Source organism: Numida meleagris, chromosome 4 (genome assembly GCF_002078875.1).
Source record: "Numida meleagris isolate 19003 breed g44 Domestic line chromosome 4, NumMel1.0, whole genome shotgun sequence".
NCBI classification, from domain to species: Eukaryota; Metazoa; Chordata; class Aves; order Galliformes; family Numididae; genus Numida; species Numida meleagris.
This window is the reverse complement of record NC_034412.1, coordinates 75,264,878-75,282,935: the sequence shown is the minus strand read 5'-3', so window position 1 is coordinate 75,282,935 and position 18,058 is coordinate 75,264,878. Positions and strand designations below refer to the sequence as shown.

At 40.0% G+C, this 18,058-nt stretch overlaps 1 protein-coding gene across 2 annotated transcripts in view; it reads right to left on the bottom strand.

Annotated features, from left to right (window-relative positions):
• The window catches only part of PDS5A (PDS5 cohesin associated factor A), a gene marked incomplete at its 5' end in the record, with an annotated part of 74,752 nt that extends 57,154 nt beyond the window's left edge, over positions 1–17,598 (bottom strand). For both annotated transcript variants that reach the window (XM_021395735.1, XM_021395736.1), the window contains 1 exon segment: positions 17,428–17,598. In XM_021395735.1, coding sequence (XP_021251410.1) covers positions 17,428–17,598 — 171 coding nt within the window.

Below are 18,058 nucleotides of genomic sequence, written 5' to 3'. Positions count from 1 at the left end.
TAACTCATTTTTTTCCACAAGAGTTCTGCAACTGTTGCTTATCAGTTTTGTCAGATTTTTGCCTTGTGGCTAGTTAGAATATGCCAGCAACCGCTGTACCTGTCCCTCAGCATTCCTCATACTCAACTGCACCTTTATTGCTGCTGATTTTGCCAAGATAAGTAGTAGGCAATATATCAGAAACAAAACATTGTTGCAAGGATTCATTTTTACTGAAAGATTTCAACACATTTTTAAGCGCTGTGACTTCTAAGTTCCAGCAGAGAGCCTTCTCATGCTAAGCTTTTCTTAGCGAAATATGCGAAGATCACTCATGTCCCAAAAAGTCAGGGACTGTAACAATTTTCCTTCTTTCCTACATACAGACTTCAGATGAAGACATCACCAGGCGCTCCCCATTAGTCAGACTCCACAGACCATTCTTACTGAGCCTGCTCACATCACTGCCATTATGCAACGCTTCCTCATTTTTGACCTCTGCATTCACTTCTGCTTCATTTTGATGCTATCCAACTACTGTTACTATTTCATTACCTAAGCAAAGATATATTCTCTATATATACACTATACAAGAAAGAACTTGACAGTCTTCCCAAAGTTACAGAGGCTGAGAGGTCACTATATACAATTTGTGACATTCTCCTGCTTAAAAAGAAAACCACAGACTATTTAGAAACATTCAGTTGCATAATTATTCATTTTGAATTTAGATTAAAACAAGATCTATCCAGAATATGTTGCTGAAATCAGCAATTTGCGAGTGCTAAATATCATTTAAGCGGCTGCCAGCAACGTTCTCATTAAGAATGCCTGAAGTAGGAATCAAGAAAAATTCTGAAAGGTGCACCACCACACTTAATTAAAACAAAAATAAATTAGAAATAAAATAAAAAGACTTAAGGTAGAAAAATTTGCCTTTTTCCAAACGCTTATATACGTTACTTTTACCCAGAAAATCTTCTATCCAAGAGAAAATTTGAGAAATTTCAACCCTAAAAGTACAAAACAACATAAGACTCAACTCATTTTTTGAGGTTATGCCACTATTAATGTTTTGCCTTTTTCTTGTTTAAAACATTCAGCACCTTCTTTGAACAACCTCAGAAATCAAAAATACATTTTTAATTAGTCTTACAGCTTTTAAGAGTCCATTGGACAGGTCTGTCATTTACGTCTTCACACAGTGATAACAGTGAAGCAATGCGCGCCCAACTTCTGCCTTCACTTGAAATAGTGGAACGATGAAGCTGATTCCCTTCATACACGCACATACCTGAAGCTATACTGGCCTGTGCCCCAAGCGTGAACACAGACCTGGTGCCCATGGGCAGAGCATTTGGCCATCTCATAGATGCCTTTAACTATGACAAAGAGACCGGGCCAGTGACTATGAGAAATCCGAGAAGCTTGCAAGCCTCAGCCTAGAGGAGTTGCCCAGAAAACATGAGAAAGCACACACTTCATCAAGCGCTCTGGCTTCAAGTGGCCTGAAGCTACAAGCAAAAATATTGCCTCATTGTTAAGAAATGATCTTTGTTTGGCTTCCTTTCCTCAAAAAGTGAACAGAGAATCAAATAAACTTCATTTGCTCAGCTGCAGTGACCTCAGAATAGCAGTCCACAGCCACGTGCCGGATATACAAAAAGCAGTTTAGAAAACAAAACAAACACAAAAAATCCATGTTAACTGTGAAAACAGAAAAGAGGAAGGGAAAAGTTATCTATAAATGGATGCAACAGATCTCTCACCTACAAATGGTACAGGAGAATGCTAACTTGTTGACCAGGTGATTGTTAAAATAAATAATTCCATACCAAATACACTACTGAAGCACAAAATTTAGCTTCTCATATCTAACAGCATTCCAGCCTATAAAGTTATTGCCTTCAGGTCCTAAAACCCACAGAAACTTCCTACGTTTGTTTTAAACTTGCATATACAGTACTTAAAAAAAAAAAAGTTCCACTGTATTAGCTGTGCTTCAAAATCCAGAATGTGATGAAACTCAGTAGTTTCATTCATGTTCCATAGGTATAATCTTCTGTTGTTGTGGATTTTTTTTTAAATCACCCTCGTGATCATAGCATGTAGGTCAGCAGCATCCTGAAATAGTTTGCCCAAAACCTATGGACCGTAGTATTTCACTACCCATTTTTTCTCACTCTTCCATTCTACAAAGAAAAATTCAGCAGTGTATTGCTTTGCTGCTTTTGTTTGCTTGCTTTTTTTTTGTTTTAAATATGTTTAAAATTTTGCAGCGCATCTGCGTAGAAAGAAATGAGGAATTTACAAGTGCACTTTGGCCTACAGATTGTTTGCAGAGGTTTACAACAGTCTCTAATAACTGCAGGAGTTGATTTGGAATTGTAAACATGCTGTTAGCCAAGATTTATGGTCAGAGAAGAAAAGCTATCAAGCAAAATCTTCAGTGCCTAAAACTCAGGCATGAAGACTTTTAGCACCTTCAAGAAAAGTACTGAGGCAAAATACTTGACTATTTCTTTCATTGAAAATTACTGCCGAAGATGACAAATTGTGGCCCAAGTAAGTTATACTGAGGGAAATGTTTCAGTATTTCTATTAAGTATTCCCAAAATACAGCTACATTCATGATGCAGAATTCTAGTCCAGATGTTAAGAGCAGGGTTAGCAATCAAAATAAGGATAGGGCTGAAATTCCTAGTCAAGTAGAGGGCAGAAGGTGTTACCCCCATATCTGACTTTACATGGTTTCCAAACCAGTAGTAAGTGTAGCGCTGTACTAACAATAATAATAATAATAATAATAAAAACAAAAAAATCAGAGAAACAACCAGCAAACTGAAGGATGCATAAAGAAGCTTCCTGCTTCCCAAGCGAATCCACTGCCTTGTTCAGTTTCAACTTAAGCATGTCTTTTGCCAGAGCTCTGACCGCTCGCTCACAAGGTTATGCTGGCAGTGGGAAAGCCGTGTAGAAACACACATCACGGCCAGCCACACCTGGCTGACACCGAGTCTACCACAGCTGTTTTGAATTTGCTTAGGAGCTGTTTTTACACATCAAAAGGAAGACTTCAGAAAAAAGCTGATTCTTAGGAAAGTCAGATATAAAGAATATATAACATATATAATTATAATTTAATGCATAATATTCTCTTCTAACTTAAGCATTTTGTATTTCTGTCTGCTTATCACTCATTGTGGCTAAGAAAATACTAGCCCCTGGTAGGGGATCTCAGAGAAGTCCAGGAAAATAAACAGGAGCAATAATTTCTACACTGTGATGGTGACAGAGCCCTGGAACAGGCTGCCCAGAGTTAGTGGAGTCTCCTTCTCCACTAACTCCACTGAGATATTCAAAACCTGCCTGGATGCCCACCTGCGTGACCTACTCTAGGGAACCTACTTTAGCAGGGAGGTTGGACTTGATGATCTCCACAGGTCCCTTCCAAGCCCTACAATTCTGTGAAAATCAGGACACCTTCCCCCCTCACCTTCACTAAGACCACTGTGCATATATTCGGGTTTGAATTAAGACAATGCAAACTCAGTTCAACATTTACGTAGGTTCCCTTTGCGACAGCGTTATCACCTAGAACCAACGTACCCAAGTTTCTTTGCATTGGTCAAACCACTGAACTTTCATCCATTAATCACGACTTGTACCAGCTGTTTATGGCTTTTCCCTATATCATCGGACAGGGAATTCAGTTCCAGATTTTGAATCAAGACCCACCTAAGCTTTGTTGTAAAAAATTTTGAGAAACAACTGAATTTGGGAACCCCAGTACAATAACTGATGATATACGCAATGCAGATCCACACATTCATTTCTTTTTCATTACTGTAAAGCTTTCTGAACTTAAGATAACAATTAAAGACTGGCTTTAATAATAACATGAATTGAAAGAACTAAAAACAAGCCACAAACTCACTCAAAAAAGTGAGATGAAATCAAATCATTTCAAAGAGAAGATCTGTATAATCAAAATTATCCATACAACTTCTCCATACAACAGTTACTGGCAACATTCCCGTGCAGTTATTTTCATAAGAAGTTTCCATGTATTACATATTACTAAGGGAAAAAATGGCAAAATTCTGAAGTTTGGCAATACGGAATTTCAACGCATACACCATCACCGAAGTGCAAGCTCTTTGCAAACACCGCCTCTTCAAAGAATAAGCAAAATTATGCCTGAACATTTTTCAGTGTTCTTTGGTCAATCAAGGGGCCCTTAATAAAACAGTCTGCATACTTTTCAGAACCTAAAAGCATAAGAAATACAAGTTAAATGACTAGCACTTAAAAAAATGTTTTTGCTTTCTATGAATACTTGTGGAACAGATGAATGTGTAACAGTAAACTTGTGGTCTATCCATGAGTCCTGTGGAGCGTTACTAATGCTGGCTTTAGGTTGACAGAAAAGGTCCTAGTACTTTATTAGTTCATGCCTGGCGGAGAAAAAAAAGCAAGCTCTTTCTGGTGCTTATCTGCTGGGGAGTACCTTTTTTTTTTTTTTTAAGCTAGAAGATTCATTTCTCTGTATGAACTTGTAAGATCACACAAGCCTTTGTTTAAAGAACAATCAACTGCAGCAGGCATTAGGAGGGGGAAAAAGAATGAGAGCTGGCACGAGGACAAATCTGTTTGCAAGCACTGGCCTGTCCCACCCACTCTAGTTCAAGTCACAGCACAAGACTCAGTAGTTTGGACTGCAGAACAGGAAAAGACCAGTCTAAACATTAAAGCCCACATCTCCTAATCATAATACTAGTACAGAACTGTGAGCCAGCAGGCATAGGGCAACCTGAAAAACACTGAAGCCTCAAATCCTATTTCTTTTGTTCAAAAGAAAAAGATCAATAATGGGAGAAAGCCAAACATTCCTAGACAAAGAAGAAATCTAACTACCTCTCATTATATATGACACCCGCCAGTTCTGAACTGAAATACAAAATCAATTTACTTTGAAAGCAATTATATATTAGCATGAATGGTACGATCTATTATTATAGCAGCCAGTCAGTTGGAACATTAGAAAATTCATTCAGGATCTCACAACATTCACATCAGTTCAAAACTACCAGCACCGGCAAAATTCACGTCTGCATATGAACACAGCATGGATTTCCACTGTAGTGCACCGCTTACATTTAAGTTTGAAGCTCTCTGAAACAAGAGACACACTTCATTTTTTCTCACCAAACTGTGATGGGGGCAGTCACTGCAAAAATTCTTAGGGTGCAACCTCACTGCAGTGCAAGTTAATCTAAACGTGCCAGTTCTATCCCTTCACTCTATCAGCACTCACGGGATCGATGAGCGGTACTACTGAAAAAACTTCCACGTGGCTGTAAAAGTGCCATTGTCTGTACAAGACAAAGGTAGCCTCACAGGGGAGGGTAGGACTGCTTCAACCCAATCTCAGGGTGCAGTTTAATTTAAGTTGATCTAATAACACTGAGCCAAATGAACAGTGTTCCAAATCACCCCAATACTGCTGCACAGACTCTGCCAGCACAAGGAGAGGGAAGCACATGACTGTGTAAATTGCATTGATCCAGATGAAAACACCCTGTGTGACAAAAAAGTTTGGAATCATAGAATGGCTTGGGTTGAAAAGGACCTCAAAGATCATCGAGTCTCAACCCCCCTGCGAAGTGCAGGGTTGCCAACCACTAGACCAGGCTGCCCAGAGCCACGTCCAGTCTGGCCTTGAATGCCTCCAGGGATGGGGCATCCACAACCTCCCTGGGCAACCTGTTCCAGTGCGTCACCACCCTCTGTGTGAAAAACTTCCTCCTAATATCTAACCTACATCTCCACTGTCTCAGCTTAAAACCATTCCCCCTTGTCCTATCACTATCCATCCTCACAAACAATCGTTCCCCCTCCTGTTTATACGCTCCCTTCAAGTATTGGAAGGCCACAATGAGGTCTCCCCGGAGCCTTCTCTTCTCCAAACTAAACAAGCCCAGTTCCCTCAACCTTTCCTCATAGGAGAGGTGCTCCAGCCCTCTGATCATCTTGGTCGCCCTCCTCTGCATTTGTTCCAAGAGCTCCACGTCCTTCTTGTGCTGGGGCCCCAGGCCTGGACACAGTACTCCAGATGGGGCCTCACAAGAGCCGAGTAGAGGGGGACCACCACCTCCCTCTCCCTGCTGACCACTCCTCTTTTAATGCAGCCCAGAACATAGTTGGCCCTCCGGGCTGCCAGCGCACACTGCTGGCTCATGTCCAGCTTCTCGTCCACCAGGACCCCCAAGTCCCTCTCTGCAGGGCTGCTTTCAAGTACTTCTTCCCCCAGGTTGTATAAATACCTGGGATTGCCCTGGCCCAAGTGCAGCACCCTGCACTTGGCCTTGTTGAACCTCATTAGGTTCTCGTGGGCCCACTTGTCCAGCCTGTCCAGGTCCCTCTGGATGGCTTCCCTTCCTTCCAGTGTATCGACTGCACCGCTCAGCTTGGTGTCATCTGCAAACTTGCTGAGGGTGCACTCGATTCCATCGTCTATGTCATTGATAAAGACACTGAAGAGCACTGGTCCCAGGACTGAGCCTTGGGGGACACCACTCGTGACCGGCCTCCACCCTGACATAGAACCATTTATCACAACCCTTTGGCTGTGACCAGCCAACCAGTTCTTAATGGATGGATAATAAAACCAGTTCTTAATGGAATGGGATAAGCTCCACACTCCAGTATCCTGCAAGTGACAGAGACACCTGGACTGGCACGTAGGAAAAAGATGGTCCACAAGCAAGGAAGACCACTTGTCCAGCTCTCTTGTTTGCCCTTCCACACATTCCAATACAGCAAAGCACAGCAGGATTTGATTAAAAGTAATCCTCCAGCTACTGGTGTTGCAGCTTTATCCTTTCCAACTTCATTATTTCCCCTGCTCCTCACTCCTTCCCTCAGTCCGTACCTCTGTTTTTCACTTTTCTCATCTTAGTCTTCACAAACTTGATTTGCTTCTACAGCCTTGAGAGAGCTGCTGACTCAAAGAAGGAAAATAACTCTGAATTGGAATTACCTGAACAGCAACAGCAGCAGGGATAAGGATGAAAAACTCTTTCCTTCAGTAGCAGCATCAGCATAGAACACTCAAAGTACTAAGGTGCAACACTGCCAGAACAACAAGCTTCCAAAATACGATACATAAGAGGGCTTACATTTTTTTTGTTTTTAGATAAACTAACTTGCTTTTTGACTAGATTAAAATATCTGCTACGCAGGTCAGCTTAGACTAAGCTGACTCACAACACTGCAGAAGTAACGTCATTACTTATCCACCCACCTTTTCACCTTTCAGCTGAAATTATTTTTGCCCATGGTTGTTTTGTGGATTTTTTGTTTGTTTATTTTTGTTGTTTTTTGAAGCAGATGCTTGACAAAGATTATGAAAGGCAGTGGAAAAAGCCCTACGCAAATCCTTTAGAAATGCTACCAATTAATATTTTCTCATCTGTAACATTTTGAGGAGACCCGCTAATTTTAAAATGAATCTCACGTGGCTATTTCACGATGCAGCCCTTTAACTGAAGTGTTGATAGACACTGAATCAGTTTGAATAAAGAAACTTTTATACTCATCACAGCCCATATATGGACTGAAGTAGGAATGATTCTGAAGAAGGTAAATACAGTGTGAATTAGGGCACAGTCCTGCTGTGCCATTTCTCAGGAGACAGAACAAGTTAAAGAGATAAACTGCAGTAGAGAACTCATGGAGAAGAATATGGTTTCATATTGGCATAACAAATCCAATTCAGATCAGAACGCTCCGACATCCGAGCACAAGATCCAAAATGAAGTTACAGGGTAAAAACGTCAGAATTAAACAAAATTAACTCGCAGCATTTCTACTTTGTAATCTGACTGAAGATGTTCTAATCTTTAAAGGGAAACAAAGGCTGGGAGTGAAAGACCACCTTTGGAAAATCCTATGTGCTGCGCTCACTTTCCCAGCTGAGGTGCAGAAACATAGGTCTTTAAATTGGTTTTCACTCCCAGTTCAAAAGATATTTTTAAAACTTTCTAGGTTTTCAGCTGACTCACTTCCAGTTGTACCAACGCGTACAAATTCTACAAAGACAGATCTGTATCTCAAAGCAAAAATCTCATGATTTCAAAGCTGTCTAGATTACCAGTTTCAAATAGAATACAGATGAAATCTTATTCCCTGATTTTCTATTTTTCCTTAGGCTGCAGAGTTATGCCCACCTTCATATTCTATGTATGTTTTCTAAGAAAAACTTGTCACTAACAGCTCACAAATGCAACTCCTAGATCCACTTTTACTGACTTCACAGAAGCAAAGTTAGTACTTATTTTCTTGCCACTGGAATTTTACTGCCTTTAGAGAAGCTTTAGATAAGAGATGGATCAGAAGTTTTGCAGAAATAGTGACGTGTACCATCTACATTTGCAAAGGATGACTGAATAAGGCATTTAAATAAATGTGTTTTCAGCAAAAACCCTTAAAAGTCTCTTGCTTTTCTTTTTGCTTTGCTTTTTAAGCGAATGAATGTTAACTCCGCAGCAATTCAATGCTGAGAAAGAATCACTTGTTAAAAAAAGTACATAGGATAACCTTTTCCACCTCTTCCCAGAATGCTGAATTCTGTTTCCACCATCAAAAGTAGGAAAAATCTTTTATCTCATTGCTGGAACTGCTTAAGAATTAAAACTTCGCTTCAAGTGCCCCTTCATACCATTATGTCACTGCACAAACAAAGGGGCATAATTCTGAACGATTCCTCTTCTCTGCCCCATGTAAACAAAGGGTTTTTTAAAAAAAAGTTCTATCCTTCCAGACTGACTAGGATGTTAGAACTGAGGCTCACAGGAAGGCATTGCAGACAGTGAGAGATAAGTAACTGAATATCATGTTTTACTATTTCAGATCACAAGAAGAATTTCTATGTTCCTCAAAATTTAATTTCAAATAACTCCCTACTAAATTATAACTGTGGTTTGATTAAATTTCAGTGATGAGCTTACTATAGAAAGTATTACTGCATTTTGGCTAATTAAGTACATGCATATATTTTCGAGCAGGAACAAAAGATGACAGTTAAAACACAAAGCCATATTAAAGTAACATGACTTACCCTACTTTGACCACTATCTACCTGAACGTAGAATAAAAATTTTAAGGGGAAGAATCCGGCGGCATTTTCCTTCCATTAAAAGGATAAGAGAAGTACAGTCAAACAGTTTTTGTTTGTTTTAAGGAACAGTAACTTATTCCAGTACTTACTCTTTTCATACCCGCGCTATAGCATCAGACAATTCAATCGCAAGGCTCAAACTTTAGATCATCTTCATAGTAAGCACCTCCTACGTTCAACTATTTACTTTCATCTTTTTCAACTTTTGTGAGGCTAATTCTCAGGCAATAAAAACTACAGTAGCGAGATTTTCACGGTAAGCACAAATGTGAAGTTGGCATTTCAATGGTCTTTCATGTCAGATACAACAATAAAATAGCTTCAAGATTAGTGTGTTGTACAATATTAAAATATACTCTGTAAATCTGCAAATCTAAAGCTATTTCCTGATGGAGAATCAGGTTATTCCCATTGAAAGTTACAAGAAAGACAGACTACAATTGCAGATGAAAGGGAACTCTTTAATGACTGCAAAATGAAGTTAACACTACTAACCACGATCAAAACTACTGAAGAGCAAGCATCTTAAGGACCGTGTTGCACCTGGTACAGAAGGAAGGGGGAACAGAAAAGAACCGCAGAAAAAATTTGATTTATCCAAAGTCCTTTTAAAACCTTCTCTTTTTCTACATCAATTAAAAAGGGTATTTTCAAATAGAAAAAAAAAAAACAAACCAACATGCATCTCTTTAATGCTTACGAACGTATTTTGCTGGTATAAAACTTTTGTACTATTTCAGCAATTTGGAAATTTCTGACAAATCTCCTGAAGACAGCTGCCATAATTTCTAGGAAAAGGTAAAAACGCAACCTTAACAACATATTGTAAGGCCTAAAATTCCTAATGACCACACCAAATAGTATTTCAGCAAAGGCTGTATTTATTGATGACGATAGAACATCATGAAGATGAGTAACACTACCTGACAGCTAGAAGGAAATGGGCAAACTAAGGAAACCTAAGACATTAAACAGGCCGACCACTCTTCACAGTTAACTTTGATGAAACTTTCCCCCCACCATGACTGCAAAACCGATCCCACCACTGCAGTTCTGACACCTCTATCAGATAAGCACGTCTCATCTGTCTCACATTAATAAAACATACATTTAGGATATTCCACAATATCTAGGTATGAGAAAATTCTCAACTGTTGTTTCTGAGCAGGAGCACACTTTGTACCCCTTCTATCTTTCTTGTAGCAGTACCTCATCATGCTTAAGACATCTTTGCAACAACCAAAATTCCAATGTCAGCACAGCAGTGGGAATACAGTTCATTAGTTCAGTGCAGCCGCAGAGCCGGCCAACACACACTGCTCTGAGTGACACCAATAATAAGCATGCATTTTACATTTCCAGGTACCAACAGCGATTAAGGAGATACTGCCATCTAGAAGAACTTCATATATGAAGAATGTTTAACAAGGAGCTAGACAAGTCTGTTTCCTTTCAAGTACAAAAGTGGCTCTAATATACATTGTGAAGTAATGATCTGCTAATTTATTAATTTATTTATTTTGGTAGCAAAAGATGCACATGGGCATTAAGCAAACAAAGTAACATGAATTGATTCAAGCAGACAGGGAGTAAAAGTAACCTCAGACAATGTTTCATTTTCCTTCCTATCAGTCATCTCCACACTACTGTCTGCAAACCAAGAGATAATTTTTCTTCTCTCATCTCACAGCGCTATTGTGAGATTAACACTTTGTTTATGAGCCTTGAGCATAGCTAAGCTACTGTCGTTTCACAAACTTATGCATACAAACTCCTCGTAGGAACGCAGCAATATGGCAAGGATTTTGTATCCAAACTTATTTTAAAATGTTTGAATACAGAAGGAGTTTTCCACATTTATAAACAAAAACACATACTGCCAGGCACACCCACCTAAAGTAAGTGATTTACATGATTAAAGCACGCCACTGCTGCAAACCAAGTTCAGCTCTGCTCTGCCACAACCTTCCAGTAGGACCCTGAGAAATAGTTAACTTTCAACAACGTCTACGGTTCACCTTTCAATTTAAATTAATGCTCTTACTCCATGAGAGGGGATCAAAACCAGAAATTCCTTATCTACTATCTGTCATCAATTATTTTCTATGCTTTTACCACAATTAATCTCTTTTCCGAGGCAAACAAATCCATACATATCAAACCTCTGTACCATTTTCTCAATCCTAATGTTAATATGGTATTTGCTAAGTGATTATGTGCATTTAAAACAAACAAAAAAAGCCTTGAAGCCACTTCTGCTTTTGTATTTATTGAAGCTACAAGACAATAATGAAGGAAAGCGTTGCAGCAGAGAAGTATTTTATGCCTTGTTGGGCAATCGACCCTGCTTTACTGTCACCTACTACAAAGTTTCTTAAGGATGCCTGTTACACAGCCTGCAACAAACTTTTTCCAGAAAATGCGTCATTTTCTGGGTTCCTAAGCAGAAAGAGGTGACTTGCTTCAAAGAAGTGCAAAGCACTCTGAATTGTAACTGAAACCAAAGAAATGTGCGGTCTGAATGAGCAAAATGCCACTAAATGCACAGTCACTTCAGAGATTACATTCAGATTTGCCAAATCAGGCCCCTGAAGCTAGCTTCGTGGCTGCTCCCCCTGCCCCCTTCTCAGTAGCAGTAGCTCTTCAATGCCCCATCTTTTAAACTAGCGTTCATAGCATCCCCTCACCTCACCTCACAAACAAACAAACAAACAAAAAAACACCACTAAGCACAATACTATTCATAATCCTTCGGGGTTTTGATTAGAATAAAAAAGGGTGTAAAGACTTCTGGCCTAGTCTGTCCATTTCAGTGGTTCATCATCAGATGTTATCATGTCTAATTCAGCAAACCTCTGTTTCCACCCCTACCTCCATGTCCAAACCAAGACTGCTTTTCTCCTGCAATGCATTTACATTTTTATTGCCAGGATACCACTAGAATAATATTATACACATGAAACTGCCATTAATTACTGATGTAGTTGTAACATAAGAAAATCATCTTTAAAAAGGATTTAGTCACCAATCAATTTGAAATAAAGTAACATTTGAGGTGAACCTACATGGTCTATTTCTCCAAGGGTTGAGAAAACTGGGGCATTTACAAAGAAAAGAGCTAATACTTCATTGGAGAAAAGAAAAAAAAAATCAGTACAAGATTTCTTCTCCTCTGACTAGTGGCCTGTCCTAGTTAATGAAAAACTTGATTGTTGCAAGAGTCAAACTAATTAAAAAGATTAAACTATGAGCAAATTCAAATTAGAAATTTGGCTTTAGGCTTCTGTGGCCAGCAACAGCTCAAGAACATTGCTAACTGCAGTCTGCAGTTAAATACAATTAATGGAAGTTTAAGAAGTGTTAGAATAATTAATCATCTGTGGATCAGTTTGTAACCTGGCAATGCAACCTCCACAAAGCTACTTAAAATTCTTACATTTAAGCACATATGGACATACAAGTCAGAGGTCTAAGCCAGGAGAACATGCGTGTCATCTCTTACTGGCAAATAGTATCTGTTAGTTAATGCAGTCCAACATACTTAATATGGATCTTTTTTTCCCTCAAGCATACCAAATCCCAGTGTATAACAATACAGAACAGGTTTTCTTCTCCCAGATGACATTTGATTTTATATTTTTTAGTTTCCTTCAAAATAACGACATATGCACAGATCAAAGGTCTACCCAGCTTACCACACAATCCCAAAGAAAGGCCATACAAAGACGCGTCAGGTAAGTAAAGAGAGATTTTTTTTATCCTCACAGTCCTCCATCTTACTCCAAACATTAACAGAGAAAAAAACCTTTCTTAATTTTAAAATTATGTAACATATCTAAAAAATATCCGTGCATAATTATTAGCGTTCGTTATTACCATTAAAAATTTCTCATATGATGTGAGGATAATCTTCCAGAGATAAAAGCACAACAAGCCCAACTACAAAGAAGACAACATTTAATAACCCGAGGAGCATACAGAAAGACAATGGGAAGGATAGGGAGTGTTTGTTTATATCAGCTAATTTAAAAATGCCAAGGGACGAGATAAGGAAGTCTGCAAGGCACACCAGGAGTACTAATCCAGATGATCACACACTGGGCCTCAGCCTGCGGCAGCAGGGGGGGAACTGGAGGGGAGAGGAATAAAAAAAAAATCTCACAGAAAACACCTTGCTGGACTGGTACCATGGGAAAGCAAGAAGACTACTGGACTGACTGTGAACTACAAGAAGACCACTTCCCCCCTCCAAAAAAACAGAACGAAAACCAGAATGCTAACCCCAACTATGACAAAGGACTGCATAATCCTCAACAAGTTCTAACCCACAGAACACTCATTTCACTAAAACTTTATTTACACCACTCTAAAGCTTTGTTAAAAATCTCTACACCGAAACACATCTATCACTCCATTCTTTTGGAAAGTTTCAGAAACTGTTCTCGTACTTCTGCATTTCAGTGCCTAAGTAAACGTGCTTTGTACATATTTTATGAGCTAGTATTGCTTATACTGATATGCATATGTAAAACCAACCGCTGCACTATAAATACTTCCTTTTTTCCTACAACTCTGTCAAACACTAATCAAATTGTGTAGTTATCAATACAAACCTATACTGAACTTGTCATCGCACATTAGTGCTTCTACTGAAAAAAATATTAACAGCAAGATAAAAATGGGGACTTTTGTATAGTTCCCGCATAACTATCTCAAAACAAGATCTTTGCAAACTTGCACATTGAAACAGACTCTGAAATTTCTTCAGTACAGTACTGCCACAAAAAAAAAACAAGCTGCCTTCTCTCCTAGGCCAGCGCAAGCATTTGTCAGCTCTTGTGAAAAACTGGGCAAGAAAATGATTCAGGCTAAAACTGACGCAGTCATTTTTTTTTCTCCAAAGTTTTAACCCAGATCTGTTTACCCATCAATTTAACCATGAGGCAAAACAAAACACTTGTTGAGAAGATAGAGAACATAGGTAGGCAGACAAGCAGCAGAGACAGACGTCTTTCAACAGCAGCTCTTGCTTCACATTTAAAGGCTCTGAGAAACTCTCTGCGTTTTGGATTGATACAGTTATTTTAAATATCTGTGACAATCAACTACACTACTACTATCTCACTCCTAATGATGACAAGGCTATATATAAATCACATCAAAATATTCTTTTGGGACCAAAGAAATCTGATATTTTCCTGACAATGGTGTACAAGTCTAGAGTATGACAAGGCAGTAAAACACATTCAATCTTGAAAATTTTCAGTAGCCAATTTTTTATTTTTTTTTTTAAATTTTGAGGTAATTGAGAAGTTCTGCAGGACAGATGCTGAGTTTCTCAAACATCCCTCAACAACCTTAAAAGAAAAAAATATAACACTGATAGGACAATTGTTCTCAACTGGTATTTAGTTGCTGGTTTTATTTTAGACCTGAAGAAGGACTTGGGTGACTTGAATTATTTATTTTCCACTTATATCATTCCATTAAATAAAAAACACTACCTCTCCCTACAAACCTTAACCCAAACCTGACAAACACTCCATTTACAGCTTTGAAACCAACTGCTATATAATGAATTGGTGCATTATAAAGAGGAATATTATCTCCCCCCAATTTTTTGTAGCCACTGTATTTCACAGGAAGATTCAAAACTGTTAACTTGCTAGCTGCCTAATTTGTCCATTTAATAGATTCAGTTAAGCTTAGGCCATCTGTCCCCAGCCATAGCACAGTACTGTTCAAATCACTTCTTTAATAGCTGAAATCACACATAGCGTACCATCCTACACGAAGAAGACACTGACCCATCAGTGTAACCTAACACACAAAAAACCATCTTTGACACCATTAAGTACCTGAGCTCCTGGTGCTTTGTGCAACATACATGCGCAATTCAGAGGCTTTTCCTTTTGGCATCGCTCAGAAGGAACATGCTGATTTGAAAATTCTCAATACCTCCATTTTTAGGGCAGTGCTAATGTTATCATACATATATATCAAAACACTGCAAATGAATCTGGCCTACATTTTATTATCCACAGCCCGAAGCAGAAGGAGAGGAAGGATAGAAAAACACTCTTTTTAGAAGTCCTTGGCACAAAATGCTCAGGCACTCTGGGACAGGTGCCCAGAACATCTCAAGTTCCAATAATAAGAAAAGCCTTCGTTACGAGTAGAAGCCTGGACACAAAAATACAGATGTGAGATCAGAAAAGTTGCTAATATCAACACAAATTTGCAGCCATTTAAGTTGACCGTGCCTTTAGTAAGTCAGAGAACAAAAATTTGCATGCACCAAGAATGGCGGCGACCAAAACACCAAGATACATAAAAAAAAGATGCACAGAGCATCTTTAGGTCATACATGGCCAAGGCAAAAACCCTACAGTCTCAAGGATAAAAACATGCTTGAATTTGTACATATTGCTAAAGCTGGCTTTTATCAATACTTAAAGCTCTGGAGAGCTATCTTTAAACTGATATCCGAGCATCTTTTGCGTGCATTTCTATCTAAGTACTGTATCATATTCCATATGCAATGTGATTTTTTTTTCCTATAAGTCAAGTTGACATAAAGAAACATGGATTTCAAACACAAGGATTAATATGCAAAACCAAAGAAAGAATATTTGTTGGTTTAGTTCTAAAACGTACTATACTTCTTCCAATTTTCTTGGTGTTTTGGGACAGTGAACAACTGATTAAAAAAATTTTCCAAACTCAGATTAAGCAATACCAGTATGAGAAGAAAAATCTTTCTCTGTTGCTTTGGCAGCCATGGAGCCACTAACAAACTATTTGCTCCCATTTACAATTAGTCTACAGTCCTGAGGTCAGTGAAATTCCTTAACAGCACTTGATAAAAAATGATAGAAAGGAACACTTTCTCTTAGCCTGAAAGTTACATCTAACACACAAACGTGCCAATTCAATGATACACTTATGTACGACTTGGAAATTCCATTATTTCTGTTATCTAGGATGGCATGGCTCGCCATTGCAAGATCTCCCATTATAATAAGAATACCCATTTAGTATGAAGGTCTCAAAACTGCACTCCTCCCCATTCCACACGCGCTTTGATTCGAGGTTTCCGTCCAAACAAAGCTCTAGGTTCTTCTGTAAAAATATTCCACAGCAGTTTTGAAAACACCAGGTTAGACTCTTGGACTCAACAAATTTCTAGTCTGTAACTGGACAATAAAGTCAATTTTCATAGAAACAACTGACGTGAGCCTTGCTGCTTTTAGAGCACAGGACGACGCCTACAGTTTCTTCACATTTATAGTTAAGAAGTTTTTCACTGTGCTGAGTGACTAGGTGAGACCACAATTTCTATCTTTCAGTCTTTGTGGGGATACGACTGTGATGGGAAGCACATCATCAGGTAAGAGAATATTTCTGATCTCAAAAAAATCATTACCACATCTCCACCCTGGGCACAGGACCAAATCCTAGATTATGACAACATTCCGGTCCAAAGACCACGGTGCTAACAAATGAGCTGTGCTAATATTTGATCAATGCCTAATCTTCTCTATTTTCGGCACAGAGTTAAGAAATAATACTACTGTATCATATTATTTCATGTATCTAAAGGAAAGAGAGATTAAGGAAATAAAACAGAGATAAACCTCACAGCCCTCCAGGATGCTGTCAAACAAGCAGAAATCATGTGTTTACAACAACAATCCCTTTTTTTTTTAAATGAAAATTTAGCAACTTTGCCAAGCACCAGACACGTGAGCTGTATTAAACTGCAAAACCTGATGAATTTTTGCATAGGAAACAATTACAAAGCTCCTCCGATGAATTCCAGAAATTCACCTTCACTGGTTGAAAGCAATGTTGTGTTCTTGGTCCAGAATACCCTAAACTAGACCTGGTCGTTTCCCCCACCCCACTGAATTTCACTCTGCTGGAACCCAGGGATACCTCCTAGCTCACCAACAAATAGTTTGGCAATATATCCTGCAACTGTTAATTACGACCCCACTTTAGAACCCTCTACAACATCGTGCATGCGTTTCATGCACAAATCAGCAGTTTTCCCTACTGATTCCAGCTTTGACAGAACACGTGAGGACAGTCACAAATTAAAAAACAATTCCTCCTCTTTTAGAGGCAGGTGAGGAAGCAGCGTTCTTATGAGTGTCTGTGGGTGAGGAGACATTTCAGCTGTGACAGGAGAACTCGGCAGTCCAGCGACGACACATCTACTGTGAGAAGCAAAAGTTCCAGGAAGAGGGCCCGGGATCGCCTACCTTTAACCGTTTCACCACCTCATCGTTGGTAATTTTGTCGGTGATCTCCTTCACTCCGGGCGGGTAGTAGATGATTTTACCATCGGCGGCGGGTTTTGGTTGGGCAGCCGGGAAGTCCATCCTGGTGCCGCTGCTCAGAAACTTTCCTTCTGCACAGTCCTCTACCGGCCTCTATCGGTCAGAAAACAAAAGTTCAGCGGAATGGCACCGACTTTCTAACCCTCTTTTTCCATTTCGAACCCTCAATTCGCAGAAGGCCCCGGCCCCCGCCGCGCTGCCCGAGCCCCCGCCGCCGCCTGGCCGCACCCCGCCGCTCCGGGGCCGGGCCCGCCGCCCCGCCGCTCCCCGCCGCCCCGGCCCCTCCGCTCCCCGCCGGCGCCTCCTTTCATCGCGGGGCCGCTCCAGCCCAACACCGATAGTTGGGAGCTGCCGATTTTACAATGAAATTTCGGCCCCGATCGAAGGATGCCCCGGCCCCCGGGGACGGCGGGCGGCTGACGGGGGGCGCGGGGCCGCGATGCCCGACCCGCAGGGGACCGAGGAGCCGGCACGGCGGCGCGGAGCCGGGAGCCGAGGCCTAAACAGTTAGGCCTCAAAACTATCGGGAGGCAGAGGAACCAACAGGAGGGGG